Below are 24114 nucleotides of genomic sequence, written 5' to 3'. Positions count from 1 at the left end.
AAATTGAACCCCCCCCCCCCCGCACCCACATGCACCCAGCTCTGGGGTGCAGCCATGGGACCCCCCCCCTGCACCCAGATGCACCCACCTGTGGGGTGCAGCCATGGGACCCCCCCCCGCACCCACATGCACCCACCTCAGGCATGTAGCATTGGGACCCCCCCCCGCCTTGCACCTGGGTGTCCCCACTTGTGGGGTGCAGCAATGGGACACCCCCTGCACCCAGATGCACCCACCTCTGGTGTGGAGGATGGGACACCCCCCCCCCCGCACCCACATGCACCAGCCACCTCCGGGGTGCAGCAATGGGACCCCCCCCCCGCACCCAGATGCAGCCACCTCGGGCATGTAGCATTGGGACCCCCCCCCCACCCACATGCACCCACCTCTGTGGTGCAGCAATGGGACCCCCCCACACACAAACCCACATGCACCCACCTCTGGCATGGAGGAATGGGACCCCCCCCCCTGCACCCACATGCACCACCCACCTCTGGGGTGCAGCAATGGGACCCCCCCCACACCCACATGCACCCACCTTGGGCATGCAGCAATGGGACCCGCCCTGCACCCGGATGCACCCACCTGCGGGGTGCAGAAATTGAACCCCCCCCCCGCACCACATGCACCCAGCTCTGGGGTGCAGCCATGGGACCCCCCCGCCCTGCACCCACATGCACCCACACCTGGGGTGCAGCAATGGGACCCCCCCCCTGCACCCAGATGCACCCACCTGTGGGGTGCAGCCATGGGACCCCCCCCCCGCACCCAGATGCACCCACCTGCGGGGTGCAGAAATTGAACCCCCCCACACACACCCACATGCACCCAGCTCTGGGGTGCAGCCATGGGACCCCCCCCCGCACCCAGATGCACCCACCTGTGGGGTGCAGCCATGGGACCCCTGTGCATCCGGTCCATGTGGACCCGGGGGGGACCCCTGTCCCCCGGGGGTCCCGCTGTCACGGGGGGGGTCTCACGAGCGTGGGTCTTCCTCACGTCACCCCACCCTGTAAATAAAGGTGGAGGTGGGTGAGCTGGGACCCCAGGGCCCAGCCCACCCCAGGGCCCCCCCACCTCGGGGAACCTCCACCCTGAGGACCACGGGGACCCCCACCCCTGGGGACACCTACCCCAGGGACCCTGCCCCCCCATCTTCGGTGGCCTCCCCCCGGGGGACCTCCCAGCAAAGGGACCCTGAGGACCCCCACCGTGAGGACCCCCCCCCAGGGACCCCCCCCCCCCCATTTCACAGCCAGCAGATGAAGGGGGAGCAGAGGACCCGGGTGTCCAGGGCCCGTTGGCTGCCTCACGCTCGTCTCCGAGCCACAACGGGGACCCAGGTGTCCCCGCGGCCACCACCCCGGCTCTCCCCATTCGCCCCACTTCCCGGGCGGACCCGTTGTGCCACGGATGAATCCCGTGGGAGACGGTCCTGGAGGGGTCCGAGAGAGCTGGTTGCTGCTCCGGGATCTCCTGCCGCGCCATCCTGAAGCAGGTGAGGGACCACTGGAGCCAGCCGGACCTACCCCAGCCCACGTGCCCGGCTGGGAGGCACCCACGGGTGCTGAGGGAGCCGGCCGACGGCACTGCGAGGCCACCGCAACCATCTCGGGAAGGTTGTGGAGCTGGGGAGAGGGTCCTGCGGGCTGGGACAAAGCCAGCGTCACCCCGGTCTTCCAAAGCGGCAGGAAGGAGGATGTGGGGCACCACTGGCCCGTCAGCCTCACCTCGACCGCGGGGAAGGTCACGGAGCAGCTCATCCCGGAGACCATTCCCAAGCTCCTGAAGGCCGAGAAGGCGACGGGGAGCAGTCAGCACGGGCTCGCCAAGGGGAGACCACACGGGACCGACCCCGTGGCCTCCAAGGGCAGGACAGGCCGGGTGGACGAGGGGACAGCGGGGGCCTGGATGGAGGGACGGAGCACCCTGAGCACGGCTGCCGATGGCACGAGGCAGAGGCACCCGAGGGTGGGCGCGAAGGACCTCGCCGGGCCGGAGAGGTGGGCAGAGGAACCTCCCGAAGGTCAGCGAAGGCAGCGCAGAGCCCTGCCCCGGCGAGGAGGCACCCAGGCCACCAGCGCAGGCTGGGGTGACGCCCCGCTGAGCGGCTCTGCCGAGGGGGGTCCTCGGGGACGTCCAGAGCCCCCCGGACACGGTTCGGCGCAGCCCGCTTGAGCCTGGACTAGGTGATCCCCAAAGGTCCCTGCCAGCGGGCAAGCCGAGCCGTGAGATGGGTGGGGGCGGGTGCTGGTGGCCCCGTGGGTAGGACACCCCGGGGTGGCACTGCTGGGTGACAGTCCGGGGCCACCGGCAGGGACCGTCCTGCCCCATCCCCCTGTGCAGCCCCTGGTGTCCTGGCCCCATCCGGCTCCCGTGCCGCGGCGGGGGCCAGCGCGGGGCTCTGGGGTCCTTTTTGTCCCCTGGGGCACCAAGGGGGCAACGTGCCCAGGCCACAGGTTGGGGACAAGGACAAGCACAGAGACAGTGGCAGGACAGGGACAGGGATGGGGACAGGAATAGGGCAGGGATGGGCACAAATAATGGGGTGGGGACAGGGACAGACATGGGAATAGAGGCAGAGTCTGGGGACAGGGGTTCAGGGACAGGGTCTGGGGACAGGGACAGGGATGGGGACTGGGGATGGGGACCAGGGGTAGGGACAAATAATGGGGTCAGTGACAGAGGTGCGGGCAGAGACAGACAGATATGGGGACAGATATGGGGACAGGGACGGGAATAGTGGCAGGGATGGGGAACATGGATTGGGACAAGGACAGACAGGAACAGTGGCAGGGATGGGGACAGGGGACAGGGACAGAGCCAGCAGGGACAATCCCAGGCCCAGTTCCCTGCGGAGCTTCGGTCCCCAGGGACAGCTCCATCCCCCGCGTCCCTCTGGGGCCAGCCCCGGCCCCGGCCCTTCGCGCAGAGCCCGGTGACACCAGGAGCCGCTCTGGGGACAGGTTTCGTCACGACACCACAAGCCACGAGCGCTCCGGTCCCCGAGAGGTTTTATTTCCGCGCCATTTCGTGCCGACGGCCGAGCCCGGGGCCCGCGGGGAGGCACCGCTCGCGGCGGCAGGGAACCCCGAGGCGGCTGCACCTCCCGGCCGGAACCGGGCCGCGTTGGGGCATCTCCCTCCTCCGGAAAAACGGGACCTCCCGGCCTTTCGTCACACCAACGCTGTCAGAAACGCGGCTAATTCCTACCAAAAATGCCAATAAATATTCAGTATATTCCTTGCGTCTTAAAGTGCTTGTGTTCACAACACTGACCTAAAACAGGGCAGTTAATACTCGGCACCACTGGCCGCTCCAGGGAAACTGAGGCACGAGGCCGACGTGCTCATGGGCGTTTCCATCCCGTTCCTATCCAAAATGGGGTTTCCTGGCTGCTCCCCAGCCGCCGCAAACACCGGGATGATGCTGGTCCCAGCAGCAGGGATGAGGTGTCGCGCGGGGAACCGGATCCGGGCCGGAGCGAGGGAGAAGCGCTGCGGGGCGGCTGGGAGAAGCGTCTCGGTGGTGGCAGGGTGGATGCGTGCCGTCCCCCGGAGACGCGGGACCGCCGGGAGGGAGCGGGGCGGATGCGAGGGGCTGCGATCGGTGGCGTTCGGGGGTCCGGAGAGCCGGAGCTGCCTCCGGCCTCACGGAGCCTACTGGCAGCTGGCCTGCTGCTTCTGGGACTTGGTGGCATCCAGCTGGATGAAGAGAGCTAAAAACAGACGGAGAAGGGAGAAAAAGGAGGGAGATTCGTTAACGGAGAGCAGGGAGAAGCAGGGACTGCGGCCACCAGCCCTGTTCCCGATGCCACCGCCAGCTCACGGTGCTCCGGTCCCGGCCGGAGCGCAGAGGGTGCAGCTAGAGCTGGCGTGTGACGCCGTGACGCGGTGACACATGGCGTGACATGGTGTGACAGTGACAGGGCAGGGCTCTGGCGCCCTCTCCCGACCGCTGCTCGCCCGCTCTCCGGGCTGCGATGAGTTTTAATGGGATCACGGGGGTAAAACCCCCGCCAGCGCTCGCTGGGGGCCCTTCGCGCTCCAGGAGAGGCGGGGAAGAGCCACAAATCCCTGACAAATTCCCCTTCCCAAGGCTCCCTCCGCTTTTAAGTGCCTGAAATGGGGAAATTGAGCCCCGGCAGCGCCCCAGCAGCTCCCACCCCGGTCCCTGTCGTGACGCCGATCGCGTCCTTACCCGTCGCCTCCGCGTGAAGGGTGCCGCCGTCAACGCTCTGCACTTTGCAGGACAGAAAGACTTTCCGGCCCTCCACCTTGTCCACCTTGCTGTCGACGAGCACCACGGAGCCCAGCGGCACGGGGCTGCGGGCAGAGAGCACCCCGGGGTGAAGCCCAGCCGCGCCGGAGCGAGCCCTGAACCGAGCCGAGGGAGGAGGCGCAGCCGGAGAAGGGCGCTTCCCCGCTCCGGGGCTCATCCCGGCGCCCATCCCGCCCCGGGGACGCGCGGGGAGGTCGCTCACCTCATGTAGTTGATGCTGAGGTTGGCCGTCATCACCCTCCCGGCCACGAAGATGGCGCAGCTCCCTATCGTGCTGTCGATGATGGTGGCGATGGAGCCGCCGTGGGCGAAGCTGGAGGCCGCGGGGGGAAGGACAAGTTGAGAACGAGCCCGGAGGGAGCAAATCTGCCGCGTCCCGGCCGGAGGCTCCGGCGAGCTCTTACCCGGGATGCCCCTCCAGGTAGGAGCCGGGCTGGAAGAGGCACACCACCCTCTTCTCCGAGCTGTTCAGGAACATGACGTACTCGAAGCCCACGCCTTCGGCCTCGATGCTGCGGAGGAAGAGGCGCGTGTCCTTCTTCTTCTCGTGCGCCAGCTTCATCGATTCTGCCGGGGCGAGAGAGGAGACGCTGCGTTAGACGTGAAGCCGAGGGGGGAGCATCTCGCCGAGCTTCGTGCTAAGCCCCCCGCTCGTTACGGGGTGTTTTTCACCCGCGCTCAGGTGCCGGCCCCAACAGGCGCGTCCGAACCACCGGGTGACAACTACGAGGACCTCGAGCTTCCCAAGACACCGGAGATGCCGTCGGGGATGTGTCAGTCCCCAATGGCAGTGAGAGGCCCGGGAAGCGCCTGAGAGGGAAGCGTCACCCGCCGGGGGTTGGGGACACCGGGGGTTGGGGACACGTGACGGGAGCCCTCGAAGGGCCTTGCCTGGGATGTGATCGAGGACGTTGTTGTAGGAGGGAATCCTCTTCCACAGCCCCTCCTTGGTCATCGCCAGGAAGCGGTCGTAGAGGTCCAGCATGTCCCGGCTCCAGCTGGCGTTGGGCAGGGCGTAATCCTTGGGGCGCCCCGGCTGCGAGCACAGGGCCTGGGGAGAGCGGGGAGGCACGGGGTGAGCAGCCGCGTCCCGCCTGCTCCGGCCGGAGCTGCCAGAAAGCAGCGCTGAACCAAGCCGGGTTTAACCCCAGGCTGGACCGGGATTTACGGTTGCACAAGCTGGGGGGTTCTGCCAGGCTGCTGTGCTGCCATGTGCAGCACCCATGCGCAGCACCTGCTGCTGTGTGGCACCCGCCACATGCAGCACCCACTGCCATGCAGCACCCGCTGCCATGCAGCAGCTCCATGCAGCACCCGGTGCTGTGCAGCACCCACCGCATGCTGCACCTGCTGCCATGCAGCAGCCCCATGCAGCACCCACTGCTGCGTAGCAGCTCTGTGCAGCACTCACCACATGCAGCACCCACTGCCACGTAGCACCTGCCACATGCAGCACCCGCCGCATGCAGCACCCGCTGCTGTGCAGCAGCCCCGTGCAGCACCCGCTGCCATGCAGCACCCACTGCTGCGTAGCGCCCACCACATGCAGCACCCACTGCCATGCAGCACCCACCGCATGCAGCACCCGCTGCCACACAGCACCCGCAACATGCAGCACCCGCTGCTGCGTAGCGCCCACCACATGCAGCACCCACTGCCATGCAGCACCCACCGCATGCAGCACCTGCTGCCACACAGCAGCCCCATGCAGCACCCACTGCAGTGCAGCACCCACCGCATGCAGCACCACCACGCAGCACCCGTCGAGCGCAGCGCCCTTGTGGTGTTGCAGCCCCCGCGGGGGTGGCGGGCCCCGGGCGGCAGCACTCACCGCGGCGCCGCAGGCCGGGCTGGGCCACATGGGGGGGCGGCTCCCCGGGGCCCCCCAGCGCCCCACGGCCGGGCCGGGCAGCCCGCGGGGGGCCAGCGCCCGCCCCAGCGCCCCGCACCGCCTCCACATGGCCGCGGGCGGCCGGCGAGGTCACGCCGGGCGGTGAGGTCACTCCCGCCTGCTCTTCGCAGGCGGTGATGTCACTTCCGCTCGCTCTTCGCAGGTGCTGACGTCACTTCCGCTCGCTCTTCGCAGGTGCTGACGTCACTCCTGAGCCCCAAGGCCTCGCGGTGATGTCGCCGGGCTGGGCCTGTGCTGATGTCACTCTGCCAGCAGTGACGTCACTCGTGCTCTCTGAGGCCTGGAAGTGACATCACTCCATCAGTGACCACATCCGGTGCCCGGGTCACTCCGGTGTCACCGCGGTCGCCCCCCCCCGGGTGACCTCCGACCCTCCCCCCCAGCCCCGCACCCCCCGGGGGCCACCCGAGCATCGGGGGGGGCGGGGGGGGCGCTCGCCCTTTGACCCCCCCCCGCCCCGTCACCTTCCCGTGACCTCCGACCCCCGCCGCGCGCTCCCCGGCCTCACCCCAGGCCGCCTCCGGCGCCGCGAGGCAGCGCCCTGACGTCACGCGCCCGCCCCGTGACGCGCGTGACGGCGGAGGACACGCCCCGCGCGCCCGGGAGGGGGGCGGGGCCTCGCGCGCCGTTGCCCGGGCGACGGGGCGGGGCCCCGCGGAGGCCTCGGGCCCCTATGGGCCCCTATGGGCCCCGCTGCCCCCCGGCGCCCCCCCCTATGGGCCCGTGTGCACCTATAGGCCCCTGGGTGCGCCAGGGACTCCCGTCCCGCCCGGTGCCGGCCCGAAAAGCCTCGGTGCGCCCCGCCCCGCCCCGCCCCGGCCGCGGCGGCCTCCGCGCACCCCTGTCCGTCCCCCCGGTGCCCCCCAGCCCTGCGCCTCCCTGGTCGGGGACGTCGGCACCCCGCAGCTCCGGCACCCCCTGGTCTGGGGGCCCCAGCTCCAGCCCCCCCAGCTCCAGCCCCCCGGGATCTGGCACCCCTGGGCTCCGGCACCCACCAGCTCCAGCACCCATCCGCTCTGGGACCCCCCGGCAGCTCCAGGCCCCTGGGATCCAGCACCCATCAGCTCTGAGCCCCCCAGCTTTAGCACCCCTGGGCTCCAGCACCCATCAGCTTGGGGACCCCCGGCAGCTCCAGCCCCCCAGGATCCGGCCCCCCCAGCTCCAGCCCCCCTGGGATCCGGCACCCATCAGCTTTGGGACCCCCCAGCAGCTCCAGCACCCCTGGGCTCCGGCACACATCAGCTCTGGGACCCCCTGGCAGCCCCCTGGGCTCTGGCACCCATCCACTCTGGGACCCCCAGGCTCCAGCACCCATCAGCTTTGAGACCCCCATCAGCTCCAGCCCCCCGGGCTCCAGCACCCATCAGCTTTGGGAGGCCCAGCAGCCCCCTGGGCTCTGGCACCCATCTGCTTTGGGACCCCCCAGCAGCTCGAGGCCGCTGGGCTTCAGCACCCATCAGCTCTGAGCCCCCCAGCTCCAGCCCCCCTGGGTTCCAGCACCCATCAGCTCCAATGCCCATCTGCTCTGGGACCCCCAGCAGCTCCAGCACCCCTGGGCTCCAGCACCCATCAGCTCTGGGACCCCCGGCAGCTCCAGCCCCCCGGGCTCCAGCACCCATCAGCTCTGGGACTCATCAGCTCTGGGACCCCCCGGCAGCTCCAGCCCTCTGAGCCCCCCAGCTCCAGCACCCCTGGGATCCAGCACCCATCCGCTCGGGGACCCCCGGCAGCTCCACCCCCCCGGCTCCCCAGCCACGGGGCTGCAGCAGCTGGCACTGCGGGCGGCCGCAGGCCGGGGGTGGGGGGGTGGCGGGGGGGTGACTCAGGACCCGGCACCCGTCGCTGCAGCAACCGCCGCTGTTTGGGCCAAACACTGAATCACTCGGGGCTGCGTCGCTGCGGGGCGCGGGGGGCCGGCCGGGGACCTTGCACGGGCATCTGTGTGTGTGCGTGGGCACACGCGTGTGCAAAAGCATGTGTGTGCACGGGTGTGCGTGCACGTGTCTGTGAACACGGGTGTGCACGCATGTGTGCTGAATGCACGGACACGTGTGTGCATGCCTGGGTGTGCATGCACGCACACGTGTGCATGTGTGTGCACTTCTCCGTGCATGTGCGAGCACGCAAGGGTGCATTCGCGTGAGGGCACACACACGTGTGAACGCATGTGTTTGTGATGGGCGCACGCAGGCGTGTGCACATGCACGTGTGCAGGCGTGTGCACAGATGCGCACGTGGGCAACCACACACTCACGGGGGTGAACATGCCTGCGCGTGTCTGCGCACACGCGTGTGCACACAGGGAGCGAGGGGCCTCCAGCACCCACAGCCGGGACCCCCCCCGGAGACCCCACCCCCAAGCTGGGCGGGTGACGGGACCCCCGAGGGAAAACACCCAGCCAGCATTGTAGAAAACACCGCAACCGGGCAACTTTATTGGGGGCGAGCAGGGGAAGAGGGAGCCGGGGGTGGGGGCCCCGGGGGGCCCCCCCAGCTGCCGGCCCCCTCACTTCTTGCCCTTCTGCTTCATGTGCACCACGAAGTAGTCGTTGCAGGCGATGGTGAGCCCGGCCACCAGCGAGAAGAAGCTCTGGAAGCCGACCTTGCCGTCGCGGCACTGGTCCAGATCCTTCATGATTTTATCCAGAGCCATGGGGTCCTTCTGGTTCTGGAGGGGGGGGGGCGGAGACAGCGAGGGGTGAAGGGGGACGCCGCGGCCCTCACCCTGGCGTCGGGGCTGCGGCAGGTGGGTGCCCGGCACGTTGTGGGTGGGATGCCGGAGCGGCGTCCGACCGCGGCGCTGCGCAGGGGGAGTCTGATTTTGGCACCACATCGTTGGTGGGGGGGGGGTCTGACCCTGGCACTGCGCCATGGGGGGGTCCAACCCTGTGCCGGGGGGTCCAACACCGTGCCGTGGGGGTCGTGCCGTGGGGGTCTGACCCCAGCACTGTGCCGGGGGGGTCCAGCACCGCATTATAGGGGTCCAGCAACGTGCCATGGGGGTCCAGCAATGTGCCATGGGGGTCCGGCAACAAGCTGTGGGGGTCTGGCACTGTGCCGTGGGGGTCCGGCACTGTGCCATGGGGGTCCGGCACTGTGCCATGGGGGTCCAATAGTGGCACCGTGCCGTGGGGGTCCAGCACTGTGCCATGGGGGTCCGATAGTGGCACCGTGCCGTGGGGGTCCAGCACTGTGCCATGGGGGTCCAATAGTGGCACCGTGCCGTGGGGGTCCGGCACTGTACTGTGGGGGTCCGGCATGGGAACTGTGCCATGGGGGTCCAGCACTGTACTGTGGGGGTCCAACCCTGGTACTGTGCTGTGGGGGTTCAGCATGACGCCATGGGGGTCTGGAAACATGCCATGGGGGTCTGGCGCTGTGCTGTGGGGGTCCAGCACCACGTCATGGGGGTCCGGCATGGGAACTGTGCCATGGGGGTCCAGCACTGTGCCGTGGGGGTCCAATAATGGCACCGTGCCGTGGGGGTCCGGCACTGTACTGTGGGGGTCCGGCATGGGAACTGTGCCGTGGGGGTCCAGCACTGTGCTGTGGGGGTCCGACCCTGGCACTGCGCAGTGGAGGTCCAGCACCATGCCATGGGGGTCCAGCACCACATCATGGGGGTCCAGCACCGTGCCATGGGGGTCCAACCCTGACACTGCGTTGGGGGGGGGGGGGGTCCGGCGCCGGCCTCACCTCCAGGAAGCCGGGAAACTCCTTCTCCATGAGCACCCGCAGGTCCTCCTTGGCCAGGTAGTTCTTGTCGCCGGCGTACTTGTGGAAGGTGAACATGAGGGTCTCCATGGCGTGCTCCATCTGGGACGGCATGGCGGCGGGGGCGGCGGACGCGGGGCGGCGGCGGACGCGGGGCGGCTGCGGACACGGGGCGCGGGCTCAGCCGGGGCCCCCCCCGAGCCCCCGCGGCGGGGCGGTGCCGCCGGCCCCGTCCGCCTCCGAGACCTTTGCCCGGAGCGGGGCGGGCTGGCGCGTTGCCTCCCCGCCGAGGCCGCTGCCGCTCGGTGCACGTGTGGGGGGCCCCGGCGCTCCCCACCCTGCCAGCGGGCCCTGACTCAGCTCCTGGCCGAGGGGGGGGGCCGGAAGGGGATGCCCTCAGGGTGTCCCCCCCCTGCAAAGGGGGGGGGAACTGAGTCACGCCAGGGTGGGGTGGGGGGGCGCTTTGGGGATGCACCGCCCTGGAGGATGCTCCCGGCTCTGGATCGCGGGGTGTCACCAAACCGGCCTCCCCCACCGCTACCCCCCCCCCCCAACGCGGAGCTGAGGGCCCAGGCGTCCTGCCCTGCCCCGCCGCATATTTCGGGAAGGAAACCCGGGGCCTGGCAGAGGTTTGGGGCTGATGCAAGCGATCCGCAGGGCACACCCGCTCCCGCGGGACCGCTTCCCGCCCGGACGCCTGGGCCCCGCCAGCCAGGCGGGCGGACCCCTGCCTCAGTTTCCCCTCCCGCCTGCGAGACCAGGGCTGGGCGATGCGGCTGGGAGGGGGGGGGTTAGCAGCCCCCCCCCATACCCCAGAGCTGGCCATGGCTCCTGGCTGCGCCAGCTGCTTTTGGAGAAATTCCCTGGGATTTAAAAAAACAGGAACTGCCGCAGCTCCGACGGGGCCGGCGGCTCGGAAAATCGGCCGCGGCCGCCAGCGGGTTGGCTGGGGGGGGGCCCGCCGTGGGGTGCCCCCCACCCCGGCTGCCCTGGGCTTTGCCCCCCCCTCGCCAGGCCCGGGCAGCGCCCGTGCTCCCCCCGCGGCAGAGCCGGGCTCCGAGCGGGAAACGTGCCCTAACCCGCCCCCCCCGGGGGGGCCGAGTCCTCTGCCAAGTGGGGGGCACCGCCCTGGGCAGCGGGTGCCGGGGGGGGGAAGGGAGCCCCCCAGGGCTGCGGGTGCTCCCGGGGTCATCGCCAGGCTGGCAGGGGGCTGGGGTGCCTCTCTGGGGGGGGGCACACCTGGGGGTCCCCTCTTGGGGGGCAGCATGGGGGTCCCCCCCTCTAATGGGGTGCAGGATGGGGGTCCTGCAATGGGGGGGCAGGGTGGGGTCCCCTTCTAACGGGGGTGCAGGATGGGGGGGCCCCTCTGATGGGGGGCAGGCCGGGCCCCCCCCCCCGGGGGCACTCCTGGGGGGGCCTTTAATGGGGCATGGAATTGGGCCCCCCCTTTAATGGAGGCATATCTAGGGGGACCCCTGTGAAGATGGGGCAGGTTCGGGGTCCCCCTCTAACGGGGGGGGCTCCTGGGGGGGTCCCCCCTAAGGGCGGGGCAGGATTGGGGGCCCCCCCTGATGGGGCACGCCTGGGGGGGGTCCTCCTTTAAAGGGGGGCAGAAAGGTCAGACCTTAAAGGGGGGGCAGAAAGGGGGGTCCCCCCCGAAGGGGAAGCACGGGGGGGGCCCCCCGGCAGGGCAGGACCGGGGTCCCCCCCCCCGGGCCCGGTACTCACGGTGCGGCGCGGAGCGGAGCGCAGCGGGTCAGTGTCGGGGCGCGGCGCCGCCCGGGCTGGGCTGGGCTCGGCTCGGGGGGGGGGGCCCGGGGGGGGCGGGCCGGGCTGCCCGGGGGCGGCCCCGCTGACTCAGCACCGCCCCCCCCCGCCGCGGGGCTCCCGGCCCGGCCCGGCCCCCCCGGGGCCTCCCCCCCCCGCCCTCCGGCCCCAGGCGCCGCCCCGCCCGCCCGGCCGCTCCCCTCGGAGGAGCCGCTCATCCCGCCTCCGCCCAGGCGCTTCCCACCGCCCGCCCGGCCCTTTCCGTCCAGCCACCCGTCCCTGCCCGCACCCGTCCCTCCATCCTTCTGTCCACCCGTCCCTGCCCGCACCCGTCCCTCCATCCTTCTGTCCATCCGTCCCTGCCTGCACCCGTCCCCCCATCCTTCTGTCCATCCATCCCTGCCTGCACCCGTCCCTCCATCCTTCTGTCCATCCGTCCCTGCCCGCACCCGTCCCCCCATCCTTCTGTCCATCCATCCCTGCCCGCACCCGTCCCTCCATCCTTCTGTCCATCCGTCCCTGCCCGCACCCGTCCCTCCATCCTTCTGTCCATCCGTCCCTGCCCGCACCCGTCCCTCCATCCTTCTGTCCATCCATCCCTGCCCGCACCCGTCCCTCCATCCTTCTGTCCATCCGTCCATGCCCGCACCCGTCTGTCCATCCTTCTGTCCATCCGTCCCTGCCCGCACCCGTCCCTCCATCCTTCTGTCCATCCGTCCCTGCCCGCACCCGTCCGTCCATCCTTCTGTCCGTCCCTGCCCGCACCCGTCCCTCCATCCTTCTGTCCATCCGTCCCTGCCCGCACCCGTCCCTCCATCCTTCTGTCCATCCATCCCTGCCCGCACCCGTCCCTCCATCCTTCTGTCCATCCGTCCCTGCCCGCACCCGTCCCTCCATCCTTCTGTCCATCCATCCCTGCCCGCACCCGTCCCTCCATCCTTCTGTCCGTCCCTGCCCGCACCCGTCCCTCCATCCTTCTGTCCATCCCTGCCCGCACCCGTCCCTCCATCCTTCTGTCCATCCATCCCTGCCCGCACCCGTCCCTCCATCCTTCTGTCCATCCGTCCCTGCCCGCACCCGTCCCTCCATCCTTCTGTCCATCCGTCCCTGCCCGCACCCGTCCCTCCATCCTTCTGTCCATCCATCCCTGCCCGCACCCGTCCCTCCATCCTTCTGTCCATCCGTCCATGCCCGCACCCGTCTGTCCATCCTTCTGTCCATCCGTCCCTGCCCGCACCCGTCCCTCCATCCTTCTGTCCATCCGTCCCTGCCCGCACCCGTCCGTCCATCCTTCTGTCCGTCCCTGCCCGCACCCGTCCCTCCATCCTTCTGTCCATCCGTCCCTGCCCGCACCCGTCCCTCCATCCTTCTGTCCATCCATCCCTGCCCGCACCCGTCCCTCCATCCTTCTGTCCATCCGTCCCTGCCTGCACCCGTCCCTCCATCCTTCTGTCCATCCGTCCCTGCCCGCACCCGTCCCTCCATCCTTCTGTCCATCCCTGCCCGCACCCGTCCCTCCATCCTTCTGTCCATCCATCCATGCACGCACCCGTCCCTCCATCCTTCTGTCCATCTGTCCCTGCCCGCACCCGTCCCTCCATCCTTCTGTCCATCCATCCATGCACGCACCTGTCCCTCCATCCTTCTGTCCATCCGTCCCTGCCCGCACCTGTCCCTCCATCCTTCTGTCCATCCATCCATGCACTCACCCGTCCATCCTCTGTCCACCCGTCCATGCACCCATCCGTCCATCCATCCGTCCATGCACGCACCCATCTGTCCATCCTTCTGTCCATGCACTCACCCGTCTGTCCATCCTTCTGTCCATCCGTCCATGCCCGCACCCATCCGTCCGTCCTTCTGTCCACCCATCCATGCACTCACCCATCTGTCCAGCCTTCTGTCCACTCGTCCATCCACTTTCACGTCCACCCATCCATCCATGCCCACACCCGTCTCCCACCCACCCATCTACCCATCCATGCACTTGCCCCCCACTCATCCGTCCGTTCATCCACCCGTCCATGCACTTACCCAGCTGTCCATCCGTCCGTCCGCTCCCATGTCCACCCACCTGTCCCTCCATGCGCCCACCTGCACTTGCACACGCACCCGTTCATCCCCCCGCCCACCCGTTTGACCCCCACCCCACCCATCTGTCCACCCGGCCACTGTCTGTCCCTCCACCCACCCGTCTACCCACCTGAACACACACCAACCCATCCACGCATCCGTCCGTCCATCCATCCATCCATCCATGCGTCCGTCCATCCATCCATCCACACGCGCGTCCGTCCATCCATCTGTCCATGCATCCATCCATCCTTCTGTCCATCTTCTTATCCACCTGTCTGTCCATCCTTCCGTCCATCCACTCATCCACCCACCCATCCCTCTGTCCATCCATCCATGCCCCCTCCGTCCACCCTCCGGTGTCCCCGTCCCCATGGCTGTGCCCCCCGGCCCGTCCCCCCCCATCACCCTCGGCCCTCGCCCCCCATGGAGGACCCTCCCGGCCCGCAGCTGAGAACGGGACAACTCATCGCACCGCCAGCTGCTGAGCGCCGGCGTGCCGAGGCCTGCAGCGGAGAACGGGGCAGCTCATCACATCCTCCGCCCCCCCCCGCCATGGGGTTCCCTTCCTCCCCCCGCGGGAGGGCATTTCCCGGCCTCGCGTGGGGGCAATTAGGAGGGATCGGATAACGAGGCCGGGCACCGGGCCGGGGCCCCGGGGCGGCTGCTCTGGGTGGCGGGGTGCCCGGGTGCCGCCCCCGCAGTGCCCGGGGCGCCCTTCCGCCAGCCGGGCGCGTGGCGTGAGCCCCGTAACCGCCTTTCATCCGCCGGGAGGGTGCCGGGAGGCCATGGGGGCACCCGAAGCGACCCGCCCGCCCTGGGGGGGGCCCCCCTGCCCCCCCCACTGCCCCCCGTCCCCAGGGTCCCCCAGGACCCCCGTCCCAAGGGACCCCAGGCCCCAAGGGCCTCCCTCCCTTTTCAAGGGCCCCCTCTGCCTCCAGGGACGCTCCCAAGGCCCCCCCCCATCCTCAGGGGACCCCCCCAACTGCCCCCCCATCCCTCAGGGCCCCCCTTGTCCCCAAGCCCCCCCCCATCCTCAGGGGACCCCCCCAACTGCCCCCCCATCTCTCAGGGCCCCCCTTGTCCCCAAGCCCCCCCCCCATCCTCAGGGGACCCCCTTAACGGCCCCCCCATCTCTCAGGGCCCCCCTTGTCCCCAAGCCCCCCCCATCCTCAGGGGACCCCCTTAACGGCCCCCCCATCTCTCAGGGCCCCCCTTGTCCCCAAGCCCCCCCCCATCCTCAGGGGACCCCCTTAACGGCCCCCCCATCTCTCAGGGCCCCCCTTGTCCCCAAGGACCCCCCCCATCCCCAGTGTCCCCCCCATGGATCCCCCAGAGCCCCCCCCCACCCTAGGGAACCCCCCCGCCCCCACTCCAGGGCTTCTCCTGCCCTCAGCACCTCCCCCCGCCCCGCAGTGCCAGCGCCTCCCTCCCGCCACGCTGCCCGCAGCCAAGATGGCGCCGCTCCCTCATGCTCCACAACGGGCGCGAAGCCGCGCCCGGAGACCCCCTCGGCTGCCCTCAGTCGACATGGCGGCCGCGCCCCCGCGTGCCCTTAAGGGCGGGGCGGGGGGCCGGCAGGCTTGCCAGCTTGCCTTCACCCGACATGGCGGCGCTCCCCTGCGCGGGGAAGGGCGCTGAAGCCGGCCGGTGACCCGGATGGACCCGCCCGCCTGCCCTTAACCAAGAGGGAGCCTCGCGGCCCAGCTTTCCCAATGGGCGTGAAGGCGGAGAGAGGTGAGCGGGGCCCCGGATGTGGGCGGGGCCCCAGCTCGCCGGGGGGGCGGGGCCAGGGGCCCCGGATGTTGCGTCGCGCCGGAGCCGCGGCGGCTGTCTGCGAGCGGGGAGAGGAGCGGACGGAGCCAACATGGCGGCGCCGAGCCTGAGGCGGGAGTGAGGGAGGCGGCGGCGCCCTCCAGGCCGGGCAGCCCCGCAGCGCCAGCGGGGCCGCGGCCGCGGCTCGGATAGCGGAGCGGGGGGAGCCGAGCCGGCGGGCATGGCGGGGGCGGCGTAGGGGAGGCCTCGGCGGGTCCCGGTGCGGGTGAGGGCCCAGGCCGCCTCTCCCCTCAGCTCGGTCGGGCCCGCCCGGTGCCGGCGCAGGAGAGGCCTCGGCTCGGCCCTCGGGGATGGGGGCCTAGGGCTGCCGCTGTGCTCTCGCCGGGGGCCGAGCCTCTGCCCTCCCTCCTGGGCCGCAGCCCCCGGGCGCCCGTCGCTCTGGGTGCAGGGGAAGGTGCTGCCGGCGGAGCCGCCCGCTCCCGACCCCCCCAGACCCGCGGCTTTTCCTTGTGGTTTTTTTCGGGGGGGGGGAGGCAGATTGACTTGGGGGGGAGGAAAGGTTTGTCCCCGAGCAGCATTTGCTGCACTTTCGACTGAGACACTTTAAAAAGCCGGCCGTTCCCCACAGTCAGAGGAACCCAAATTTGCCCGGCCAGGGAGGAGGAGGAGGAGGGAAGGCAGGCGCAGAGCCCCCGCCGAGCTGGCGTAGCATGTGTTAGCGAAGGGGAGGAAGGAAACAAGCAGAGGTTGGGAGCAAGCAATGAAACCTTAACCACCGCCTAACTTCAGATAACCCTATTTTGGCGATTTAGTTATATATTTTGGGAGCTTTAAGTTCTGGGAGAGTCAGAGGTTTTATTTTTAGTATTTAATACGAATGTAGGGCAGCGCAGCTGTACGATTTGGGAACCGAGAGTGGAGAAGCTGGAAGAGCTGCCAGCTGTGTGACAGGCCAGCTTAGCCCTCCATCTCCAGGCCCAGCTTTCAGAGAAGGTGCTCTCCTGGGAGATAAACCAGTGTTAAGGAGCTGGTGGAGAGAAGACAAGCACTAAAAGTTATAATTGTGAGTAAATAACAAAGGAGAAGGTATGGGCTGAATTTTAAAATAACAGCCTAGTCCAGATTACCTTCTCTTGGCTTTTATATTAAGGTTTCTAACTTAACACAGTTCAGTTTCTAGAAAAGTTGTTATACTAAGGAAGCAAATTGAGATTGAGTATTCTGAACATCCTGCCGATCTCCTTGGTTTCTGAGGGCGGCGTAAAGTGCTGCTGATAAGAAACAAACAGTGTAGTTCTTCAAAAATGATATCTTTAAAAGAAATGACCTAGAGCGAGCACAGTTAGTTCTGGACCTTTCTCTTCCTCCTCCCCCATGTCAATAAATTATTTTAGGGTGAAGTAGGAAAAAAGAAGGTTTGGGCATCGGAATTGTTTGAGAGATCTCTTGGGTGGCTTCTGGCAAGTCTACCAGCTTTAATATTGAACTCTGATACCTGAATTTGGAAGTTAGACTTCCCTGATATAAGAGCCATATGTGGAAACTCTTTGTAGGCGCTTAAGCAGTTGTGTTGGGTAGCTTATTTAAAAAGTCAAGGAAAAAAGGGGATAGAAGACTTCTTAAAAATTCTTGTTTGGCCACTGTGTTCAAATCGCTGCACCGGAACGGATATAAACAAGACGAGAAGAGCTTCTCACTAAGGTTTGTTTTCGTATATGTCTTTTTTTTCCTAATATGCTAACGATTCATCCATCCCCCTTCTCTTTCTCTAAGGAACTGCTAGCGTAAGTGATAATATTCTGGCTTCTGCTTTGAGCGCTGAGTGACTGCCCCGGTGTCGTGGATGGTGTTTCGTATAGGACGAGTCCTAAACCCTCTTAAAATAAGAGCCTTAAGTTGGGAGGGGAGGTGGAGTTTTCAAGCAGAACTGATAAGGGGTTGCTGAAAAAGAGTCTGGTAATCTTTGCCTTCTAGAATCAGAGCGAAGGGAAGCACAAGAAATTGTGGGACTTAGGACGTATTTCCTTTGGGACAGGTAGGGGGAGAAGCAGCTTGGTCCTCTACGCAGCGCGTGGAGGCTGAGCTTGCTGTCTGCTCAGATTTATATCTCGACACTGACGGACATTTAACAGCCTGCGATAACGGTGTTGTTGGCTGGATTTTCTGGACTTCAGAAAGTTTGGGAAGCTTTGTAGGTGAAGAGCAGGTGATTTTGAACGGGGAAGGGCTGAGCTATCCTGCTGGGGTGTCCCCTCGCTGCTGGAAACAGGCGTATTGAGAAAGTCGCCTGGGCAGTGTACACTGTCCTCCTGATAAGCTGTTGAGTGTGGTCCAGGGCTCTGATGGTTGGCCGGGATCCCTGCCGTTGACAGACGGTGACGTTGGCTGTAACGCACCCCCTGCCTGTGCTTTGGTTTCCGTGGCTCGAGTGTTGTCACATGTTGTTACGTGTTCGTGTAGGGAAGGCTCCCGGAGCGCACGGTGGTGGTTGAACAGTTCCAGCTCGGTGCTGCTTGGAGTTTCCTCTCGAAAAAAGGTACCATTTCCGATTCCTTCAACACAGGTTTGATTTCATTTCTGCTTCAAGTTGGTGTCTGGCCCTGATCCTGGCAACACCGGTTTTGCTTTTTGAGCTCTGCGCCCAGGGTAGCTTGTAAGCAGCTCTGGAGCTGTCGGTGATCCCACAGGCTTTGCTTGCGTCCGTGTCGAGTTAGTCTAGCGCCTGGGTAAACGCTGGCTGATTGGCCCTCGGCGGTAGCTGGAGTTAACCGTGGGCTGTTTTTTGCCACCGTTCTGGCCCGCTGGGTACCTGTGTGGCTGAGGCCTCTCCTCTTCTTTCTTTACAGCTCACTTTGATATTTTTTATACTGTTTTCTCCCCGTGTGCTGGGCTGTTCCCACCTGGTGGTGGTGTTGCTCTGCTTATTGGGCCTCCCGGGCTCCGCTCGCGGCCGGAGCATTGTGGGAGAGCGTTGGGATGCCGGCGGTAACCGGAGAGCTCTCTTCTCGCCGGGCTCCGTTCCTGGGGCTCCCCGCCGCACGTGCGCGCGGGAGCGGGGGCCTGGCGACGTGCGGGGCGGCTCGGTGCGCAGTTGGGCTGTGGAAACCAGCTGCTGTCTACACGGGCTCGCATTTGCGGAGAAGCAGGTCAGGAGGAGGGCGTTGGAGCGGCACGCGGAATCAGAGTTGTAGTTCTTACAGGATTCCTGGCATTGCCGCTTGGCGGTAGGAATTGGAAGGGGAAATCAATTCATGTGAAAAGCACTTTTTTAAAAAAAAAAAAAAATCTCCTTCACTCCCCAACCAAATCTACTCACAGAAAAAATCCCACCCTGAAACAGCTGTTGGTGGGACTATTTTTACATCTGGTTTGTCCTCATGGGGTTACAGATACTTTGTCTAGTGACGTAAACTGTATTTAAATACAGTATAGCTGAATACTTCCTTCTCTGAGAGCCTTAGTCCCTGCCTAACATGGCTTCGAGGGCGGTGTGGATACATGGCGCTTATCCGACAGCGGCTTCTTTCTCCTGGGAGTCTTGTGTCCGTATATAATGTTCAATGTATGGTGCAGATGGGGCAGAAACTTTTAAGGGTACGTCCCCGAACAGGTCAGGTTGGTGCGTGTGTTTTGTGTGTTTTTTTTTTTAACCAGAGGCCTTCCCTCTGTCTGGTACGGTTTCTAGCGATGGCAGTGTAGTTTTCAACTGCGTGCTTATCTCCTGCAGCTAAAATCAAGTATGTTTTTCTGGACTGGGACTAGTCTGGTTTCCTGTAATTACAGAGCAGGGATTTTTAGCATTTTTTCTGACCTACTGACATTGTTGTATTGGCTCAGGACCCGCTGTCTTGTCCCTAATGCTGACCCAAATACCAAGTGCTCCAAAAGAAAGGTCAAAAAGAAAAAAAACTCCAGACAAGACAATTATGGATTAATCTTACTTCTTCCCAAGTCTCTTTTGGCAATTGCTTTATGCTCTGCACAACAGCAGCTGTTTATATGTGCTCTTTCCTAACTAATCTCTCTGTCTTGTCCTCTAATGAATGTCAGCTGAGTTTCCCTCTCCTAAGCTTACAATGTTTTGCGACTGTGAGTGTCTCTGGGCAGGAGTCGGGGTAGTCCTGCCGTGCTGTGAGCGGAGGTCTGCGGCTGTCCCGGGCAGCGCCTGTTCATCCACCATCCTGGGATCTCGGAAGGTTTGCTAACCACATGGCTCGTTCTTTGGGTCTGTGTCACTGAGGAACATGCAGGAATCTGGTTGTTGTATCAGTTCTGCTCATCTGGTAGGTTGAAATATGAAGCTCAGGGATATTTAGGACCTGTGCGTTAAATATGGCCCATCTCATGGTTTGGGGAGCCGGTTGGGGCAACCTAGCCGGCAAAATCCTACCCTGCTTCTTACGTTTTAATTCCGTTGTATTCGGGAAGGGTCCAACATCTCAAGCCACATGGAAAGGAATATTTTGGAAACAAACTGGTTTAAGCTGCTTTGGATGTCTGTCAAATCATAAAACGCTCTCCATGCCTTGCATGTACAACACGTTTTACTGTGTTAGGTGTCTCCGCACTTGCAGCGATGCAGGATAAAAGAAGTGCCCGAGTGCTGTTCCCTTCCCAAAAGCAGTTGGGACGGTGGAGAAGGGTCAGCGTCCGAGGAGAGTCAAGGCAGGGATTCCCAGTGCTGGCGCTGCCGCCCTCCTGCGAAGACGGAGGTGATTCGGTTGTGGCGATTGCTAGGCGAGACGTAAAATGAGCTGTTTTATCCTCCCATCTTCTCTTCTGCTGATCTTCCTGCGTCTTGGGGATTTGGGTTCTCTGCGAGTTCGGGGTGGGGCAAAGTCTCTCCAAATTTTTTTAGCCGTGCCTGGAGCCCAGAAGCCTCCTTTGCTAGTCTGCCCTGTGAAACCGAGGTGCAAATAAGCAAGTGTGTCCCCGTGCCCTTTGGGGCAGGGATAAAGAGTTTGACTAAAGTTTTTTGGTTACTCCGTCACTCTTAAAAATCTTTATCTACTTCAGTTAGAAACGCCTCGTCTTGAAAAGTCGTCTGTTTAACTTCCAGGTGGAGACAGAGCTGGTTTTAACCCAGTTCCAGCCCTACAGAAAAGGGGTGGTTAAGCTGTTTTTCCAGGTATAGCTGGCTTCTTCTCCTTGGAGGGGTCTTTCATAGCAACAGGGAGAGAGGAAGAAGTGTGTATTTTGTGTGTGACTATAACCATCGGGAGGAGACTTGGGGTGAGCAACGCAACTGAGGCGAATTGCATTTTACCAAGGTAGTTGCAAGCCAAAGGTCTCTCTAAAGAGGTGAGAAATGAGAGGAAAAAAAAATCTTCAGATGAACTGCTACTGGGATTGTGAAACCAAAACTTTTAGCTGTTTGTTTCTGTTTGTTTCCTTCTCTTTGGTAATCGGGGCGAATTAGGAAAGTCGGTGTTTGGGTTCTTGTGCAGTAGCGTGATGCCTCGGGCTTTGTACGCCTGATAGCGTGCCCAAGAGAGTCTTCTGCGTTGGGAAGATGCGAGTTTGGCAATTAGAGCATTTTTCCTTTGTAGCCTGCCACGATGAGTGTTCTTAGCTTTGCAAATTGAGCAAGATTAGATCTTGTTGGTAGAGAAAGCGCTACTAGGTGTCTCTCTTGTATCTGTTTTCAGGGAACCAGGTAACAAAACATACAAGAGGCTGTTCTGGAAAATTAACCTCGAAGCACAATTCCGGTTTTTGGGTTGTATTTTTTATGTGTGCATGGCTTCTGTGCACGTTCAGACGATGATGTAAAGAGGTAGGTTTTTGTGGTAGTAACTTAAATGGCAAAAAAAATCTGCTGCATGCGCGTGGGTTAGCAAACGTCTTACAAAGGCCAGTAAGGCTTGAACTGATTAACTGCAGAAGACTTTGTAGGCGCCAAAAGCTTGTTTTTCCTGTTCGCATTAAATTATTTTAATGATCCTGGAGTGCTATGTGAAGTCTTCTCTTGAGTCTGGGATGCGGTGCTTGTTTCTGCCCTGGCTATGAGGGGAGGGCGGGTGGGATTGCGGAGCGGGCAGAGGTTTTGGGGCACTGCGTGCCGCGTGTGCGGAGATACCGCCGTAGCTGGGTCCCACCGAGGTGCTCCCGCTCCGTTCCCGAAGAGCGGGGATGCCTCTTCCCCCGTGCGCGGCCTGCTAACGCGGAAGGTTTGCTCTCGTCCTCCCCGGGGAGGAGCTGCGCTGCTGCCTCTCTTCGCCCGGAGGGTTATTCCCGAGCGGAGCTCGCCGCACCGGGCTGCTCCCGCAGAAGCGGCTGGGGGCAAGGCGGCGCGGCTGGACCGGTTACGTGGGCGCGAAGCCGCGGTCCCATCCGTGCTTCGGCGTAGGGCCTGCGAGCCGCTCGGAGCAGCGCCCCGTGGGGCCTGCTGGCCATCAGCTTCTGCGCTGTGACGCGAGAACCACGAGCAAAAGTCGTAGCCCACGTGGAGCTCGGCTGTGCTCTGTCACGAATAACACCCCGGCGATAGATTAGAGACCTCTCGCTTGCCGAGTCTGTCCATGGTTTCTTCGCAGGTGTCCGACAGCACTTCGCACAGTCCGTTTGCTCTTCAGGTCGTCTTTCTCCACAGCCGCGGGGGGAAAAGCGCACTTAAAAATAGCAGAATCGCCCAGAAAGCTGAGGGAGAGACCAGCGCTGCTGCTATACTTGAAGCAAACTTCGACCTCCGTCGGACTGTTGAACCATGTAGACACTTCTGCCCCCCTGAAAGGCATCCAAAACCCCGGAGTGGATCCTTGGCTGCTGTGAGTTGCAGAAATGCCAGCGGCAGATCTGGTGTCTTCTTCATTGGACCCATACGTGTCACTTATTAACGAGGTTTAAAACACAGCTTAATCTTTACATCCCTCAGTAAGAGATCTTCCTGCTCTGCGTGCTCGTGTCCTCGATGACAGGGCTGTTTCTCAAAGATCAAAGGATTCTAAGGGTGTTTTGTGTGTGCACTCAGCGAAACAGTTCACATTCTGATCCTATAAGTTTAAAGTGGGAGGAAAGACCAATTCAAGGGGAAATCGGGATCTCTTCCAAATAATGGTCTCTGGAATCCCCTGCTTGAAAATAAACTCAGCAGCTCGGAGTGGTTTGGCTGGTGCAGCTGTAAGAAGCTGCTCGCCAGGACTCAGAGTTGAAGAGAACCACTGAAACCTGCAGTTACTAGTGAGGATAATTTGGGTGGTTTTTCCTGGTCTTGTATTGTGGCGGCAGGTGAGGAGAGTAAAAATGTAGATGGAAGGGGCGTTGCGCGACGGAGGTCGGGTTTCTTGGCCTCTTCCCCGGTGAGGCTGCAGCCCTAGTACAGAGGATCCCAGCTGGAAGGATGAGGCCAAAAAGGGAAGGCGTTGTGGTGTAAATACCAGGGCAATTAGCTGATAAGTAAATGTTTGGTTTTACTTCCAGCTTTTATAGCGAGAGCTCAAAGCTGCTTAGAAGGTTTTCCTCGCAGGAAAGCGGTGACAACTTACTTAGAGATGTCTGTCCTTGTCTCTTGTCCCTCCCCGCTGCTTGTGTTCTTTCCTTGTTCATTTTTAGTGCACTGGTATTTATAGCTGTTGCAAAACCAAGACCAGAGCAGTGAAATATTGAGCCAGCAATTAGCATATACAGTATCTTAAAAAAAAAAAAAAAACCCAGCCGAATGGAAGTGTTTCAGAGAACAGCTGCAGGTGAGATGCCTTTATAGGAGAAGCAGAGGGATAAAATGCTCCATTCCACAGGAAAGTGTGATGCTACCTGGAGGATGCTTCTCCTTCACGATTAGCATCGTCATTTAGGTGACGTTTTCCCACTTGAAGACTTTCCACTGGAAAATCTACAGGGTAACGAGTGGCTGCTGGGGTTAGACGCGACGTCCGCGCTGGTGGAGCGGGACTCGAACCTGAACCTGCGTTTACACGCGCCGTTTGATTGTGGACGTGGTGGGTTGGCGGTGCCAGCTTGCGCTCCCCCCCCCCAGGGCTGGGTTCGGGGGACGAGCAGGGGGCTGTTTCCGTTAAGCGGCGTGGACGTGGTCACGCTGCTGCAGGACAAGAGTGTAGCCACGTAGCTGTGGCTTGTGCTGTCCTCCCTGCCCACAGGGCCAGAAAATGACTGGTGCGTGGTTTTATTTCCTAGTACAGATGCTGGTTTAGATGCTGTAGTGTGAAAACCAGCTTGGTTGCAGCCAAGGAGTGGAAAGGTGTCTGCCGTAGCCAGGAGGGTGTGTTGAGAATAACCTGGTTTTTAACGTGATGTTCAGCTTTCAGAAGCTCCCATCAGCTAAGCGGGGTCATGGCATGCTACAATCCCGTAGCAGCCGCTCCTCAGCGACGTCCTCTTCCCCCTCGGTGCTGAATACAAGGGTGTGAGTATGTTTTTTTTCAAAGTTGCTTTTTACCTTGGGTTGGGTTGGCTTTAATTTTCTTCTCCGGTGACAGACAGAATGGGTGGAGAGGGAAAAGCTCTGAGAAACCGCTCCGCTCGGTGTCCCCGGCCGGGCTTCTGGTCTGACGGCACTCGTGCTGGCAAGGCCGGGTCTATTCTCCGGAGGGACGACTGTGTCAGACCTGGGTTTCGTTACCAGAGGCTGATAC

The 24114-nt window shown here is 63.6% G+C and overlaps 3 protein-coding genes and 1 long non-coding RNA gene across 6 annotated transcripts in view; 2 read left to right on the top strand and 2 right to left on the bottom strand.

Moving 5' to 3' along the window:
• Nucleotides 1-2997: 2997 nt before the first annotated feature.
• On the bottom strand, nucleotides 2998-6859 carry LOC112981972 (acyl-coenzyme A thioesterase THEM4). Of its 2 annotated transcripts, none has more exons than XM_064498887.1 (7): nucleotides 6702-6859; nucleotides 6113-6473; nucleotides 5173-5332; nucleotides 4686-4848; nucleotides 4484-4594; nucleotides 4201-4325; nucleotides 2998-3718 (listed from the first exon to the last, which is right to left on the bottom strand). In XM_064498887.1, exons 2-7 carry the CDS (start codon nucleotides 6239-6241, stop codon nucleotides 3660-3662), a joined length of 747 nt encoding a protein of 248 aa, XP_064354957.1. In that variant the 5' UTR covers nucleotides 6242-6473; nucleotides 6702-6859; the 3' UTR covers nucleotides 2998-3659. The 2 variants fall into 2 exon arrangements, with proteins under 2 accessions (XP_064354957.1, XP_064354958.1); XM_064498888.1 differs by having other exon boundaries at nucleotides 6658-6712.
• A 1739-nt stretch (nucleotides 6860-8598) lies between these two features.
• S100A10 (S100 calcium binding protein A10) lies at nucleotides 8599-15860 on the bottom strand. The gene is made up of 4 exons (XM_064498994.1): nucleotides 15855-15860; nucleotides 11636-11696; nucleotides 9890-10066; nucleotides 8599-8861 (listed from the first exon to the last, which is right to left on the bottom strand). The coding sequence occupies exons 3-4, from the start codon at nucleotides 10019-10021 to the stop codon at nucleotides 8700-8702; spliced, it is 294 nt and encodes a 97-aa protein (XP_064355064.1). The 5' UTR covers nucleotides 10022-10066; nucleotides 11636-11696; nucleotides 15855-15860; the 3' UTR covers nucleotides 8599-8699.
• Nucleotides 15535-24114, top strand: part of DEDD (death effector domain containing) — a 22657-nt gene continuing 14077 nt past the window's right edge. The window contains exon 1 of one of the 2 annotated variants that reach the window (XM_026120810.2): nucleotides 15535-17224. Coding sequence is in view for 1 of the 2 variants with exons in the window: in XM_026120809.2 (XP_025976594.2) it covers nucleotides 22045-22290 (246 nt within the window). In the remaining variant the exon portion in view is untranslated. Of the gene's footprint in view, nucleotides 17225-21858; nucleotides 22291-24114 lie in introns of those variants that run through there. The other variant, XM_026120809.2, reaches the window with a different exon arrangement.
• The window catches only part of LOC135323896 (uncharacterized), a 3047-nt gene continuing 1229 nt past the window's right edge, over nucleotides 22297-24114 (top strand). Inside the window, exon 1 of the long non-coding RNA XR_010385389.1 lies at nucleotides 22297-23885. This is a non-coding gene — a long non-coding RNA (uncharacterized LOC135323896). The remainder of the gene's footprint in view (nucleotides 23886-24114) is intronic.

The sequence above is a fragment of the Dromaius novaehollandiae genome, chromosome 29, assembly GCF_036370855.1.
Source record: "Dromaius novaehollandiae isolate bDroNov1 chromosome 29, bDroNov1.hap1, whole genome shotgun sequence".
Classification (NCBI taxonomy): Eukaryota; Metazoa; Chordata; class Aves; order Casuariiformes; family Dromaiidae; genus Dromaius; species Dromaius novaehollandiae.
The sequence above is the reverse complement of the archived record's forward strand: the minus strand, read 5'-3'. Positions and strand labels throughout refer to the sequence as shown.

Excerpts from the sequence above, each read along its gene's own strand:
- S100A10 (XM_064498994.1), bottom strand. The coding sequence starts at position 10,021 with ATGCCGTCCCAGATGGAGCACGCCATGGAGACCCTCATGTTCACCTTC. Across the intron at positions 8,862-9,889 it reads AGTTTCCCGGCTTCCTGGAG|AACCAGAAGGACCCCATGGC; the intron begins GTGAGGCCGGCG and ends CCCCCCCTCCAG.
- LOC112981972 (XM_064498887.1), bottom strand. The coding sequence starts at position 6,241 with ATGTGGAGGCGGTGCGGGGCGCTGGGGCGGGCGCTGGCCCCCCGCGGG. Across the intron at positions 4,849-5,172 it reads CGTCCTCGATCACATCCCAG|AATCGATGAAGCTGGCGCAC; the intron begins GCAAGGCCCTTC and ends TCGCCCCGGCAG. Across the intron at positions 4,326-4,483 it reads CTCAGCATCAACTACATGAG|CCCCGTGCCGCTGGGCTCCG; the intron begins GTGAGCGACCTC and ends CTCTGCCCGCAG.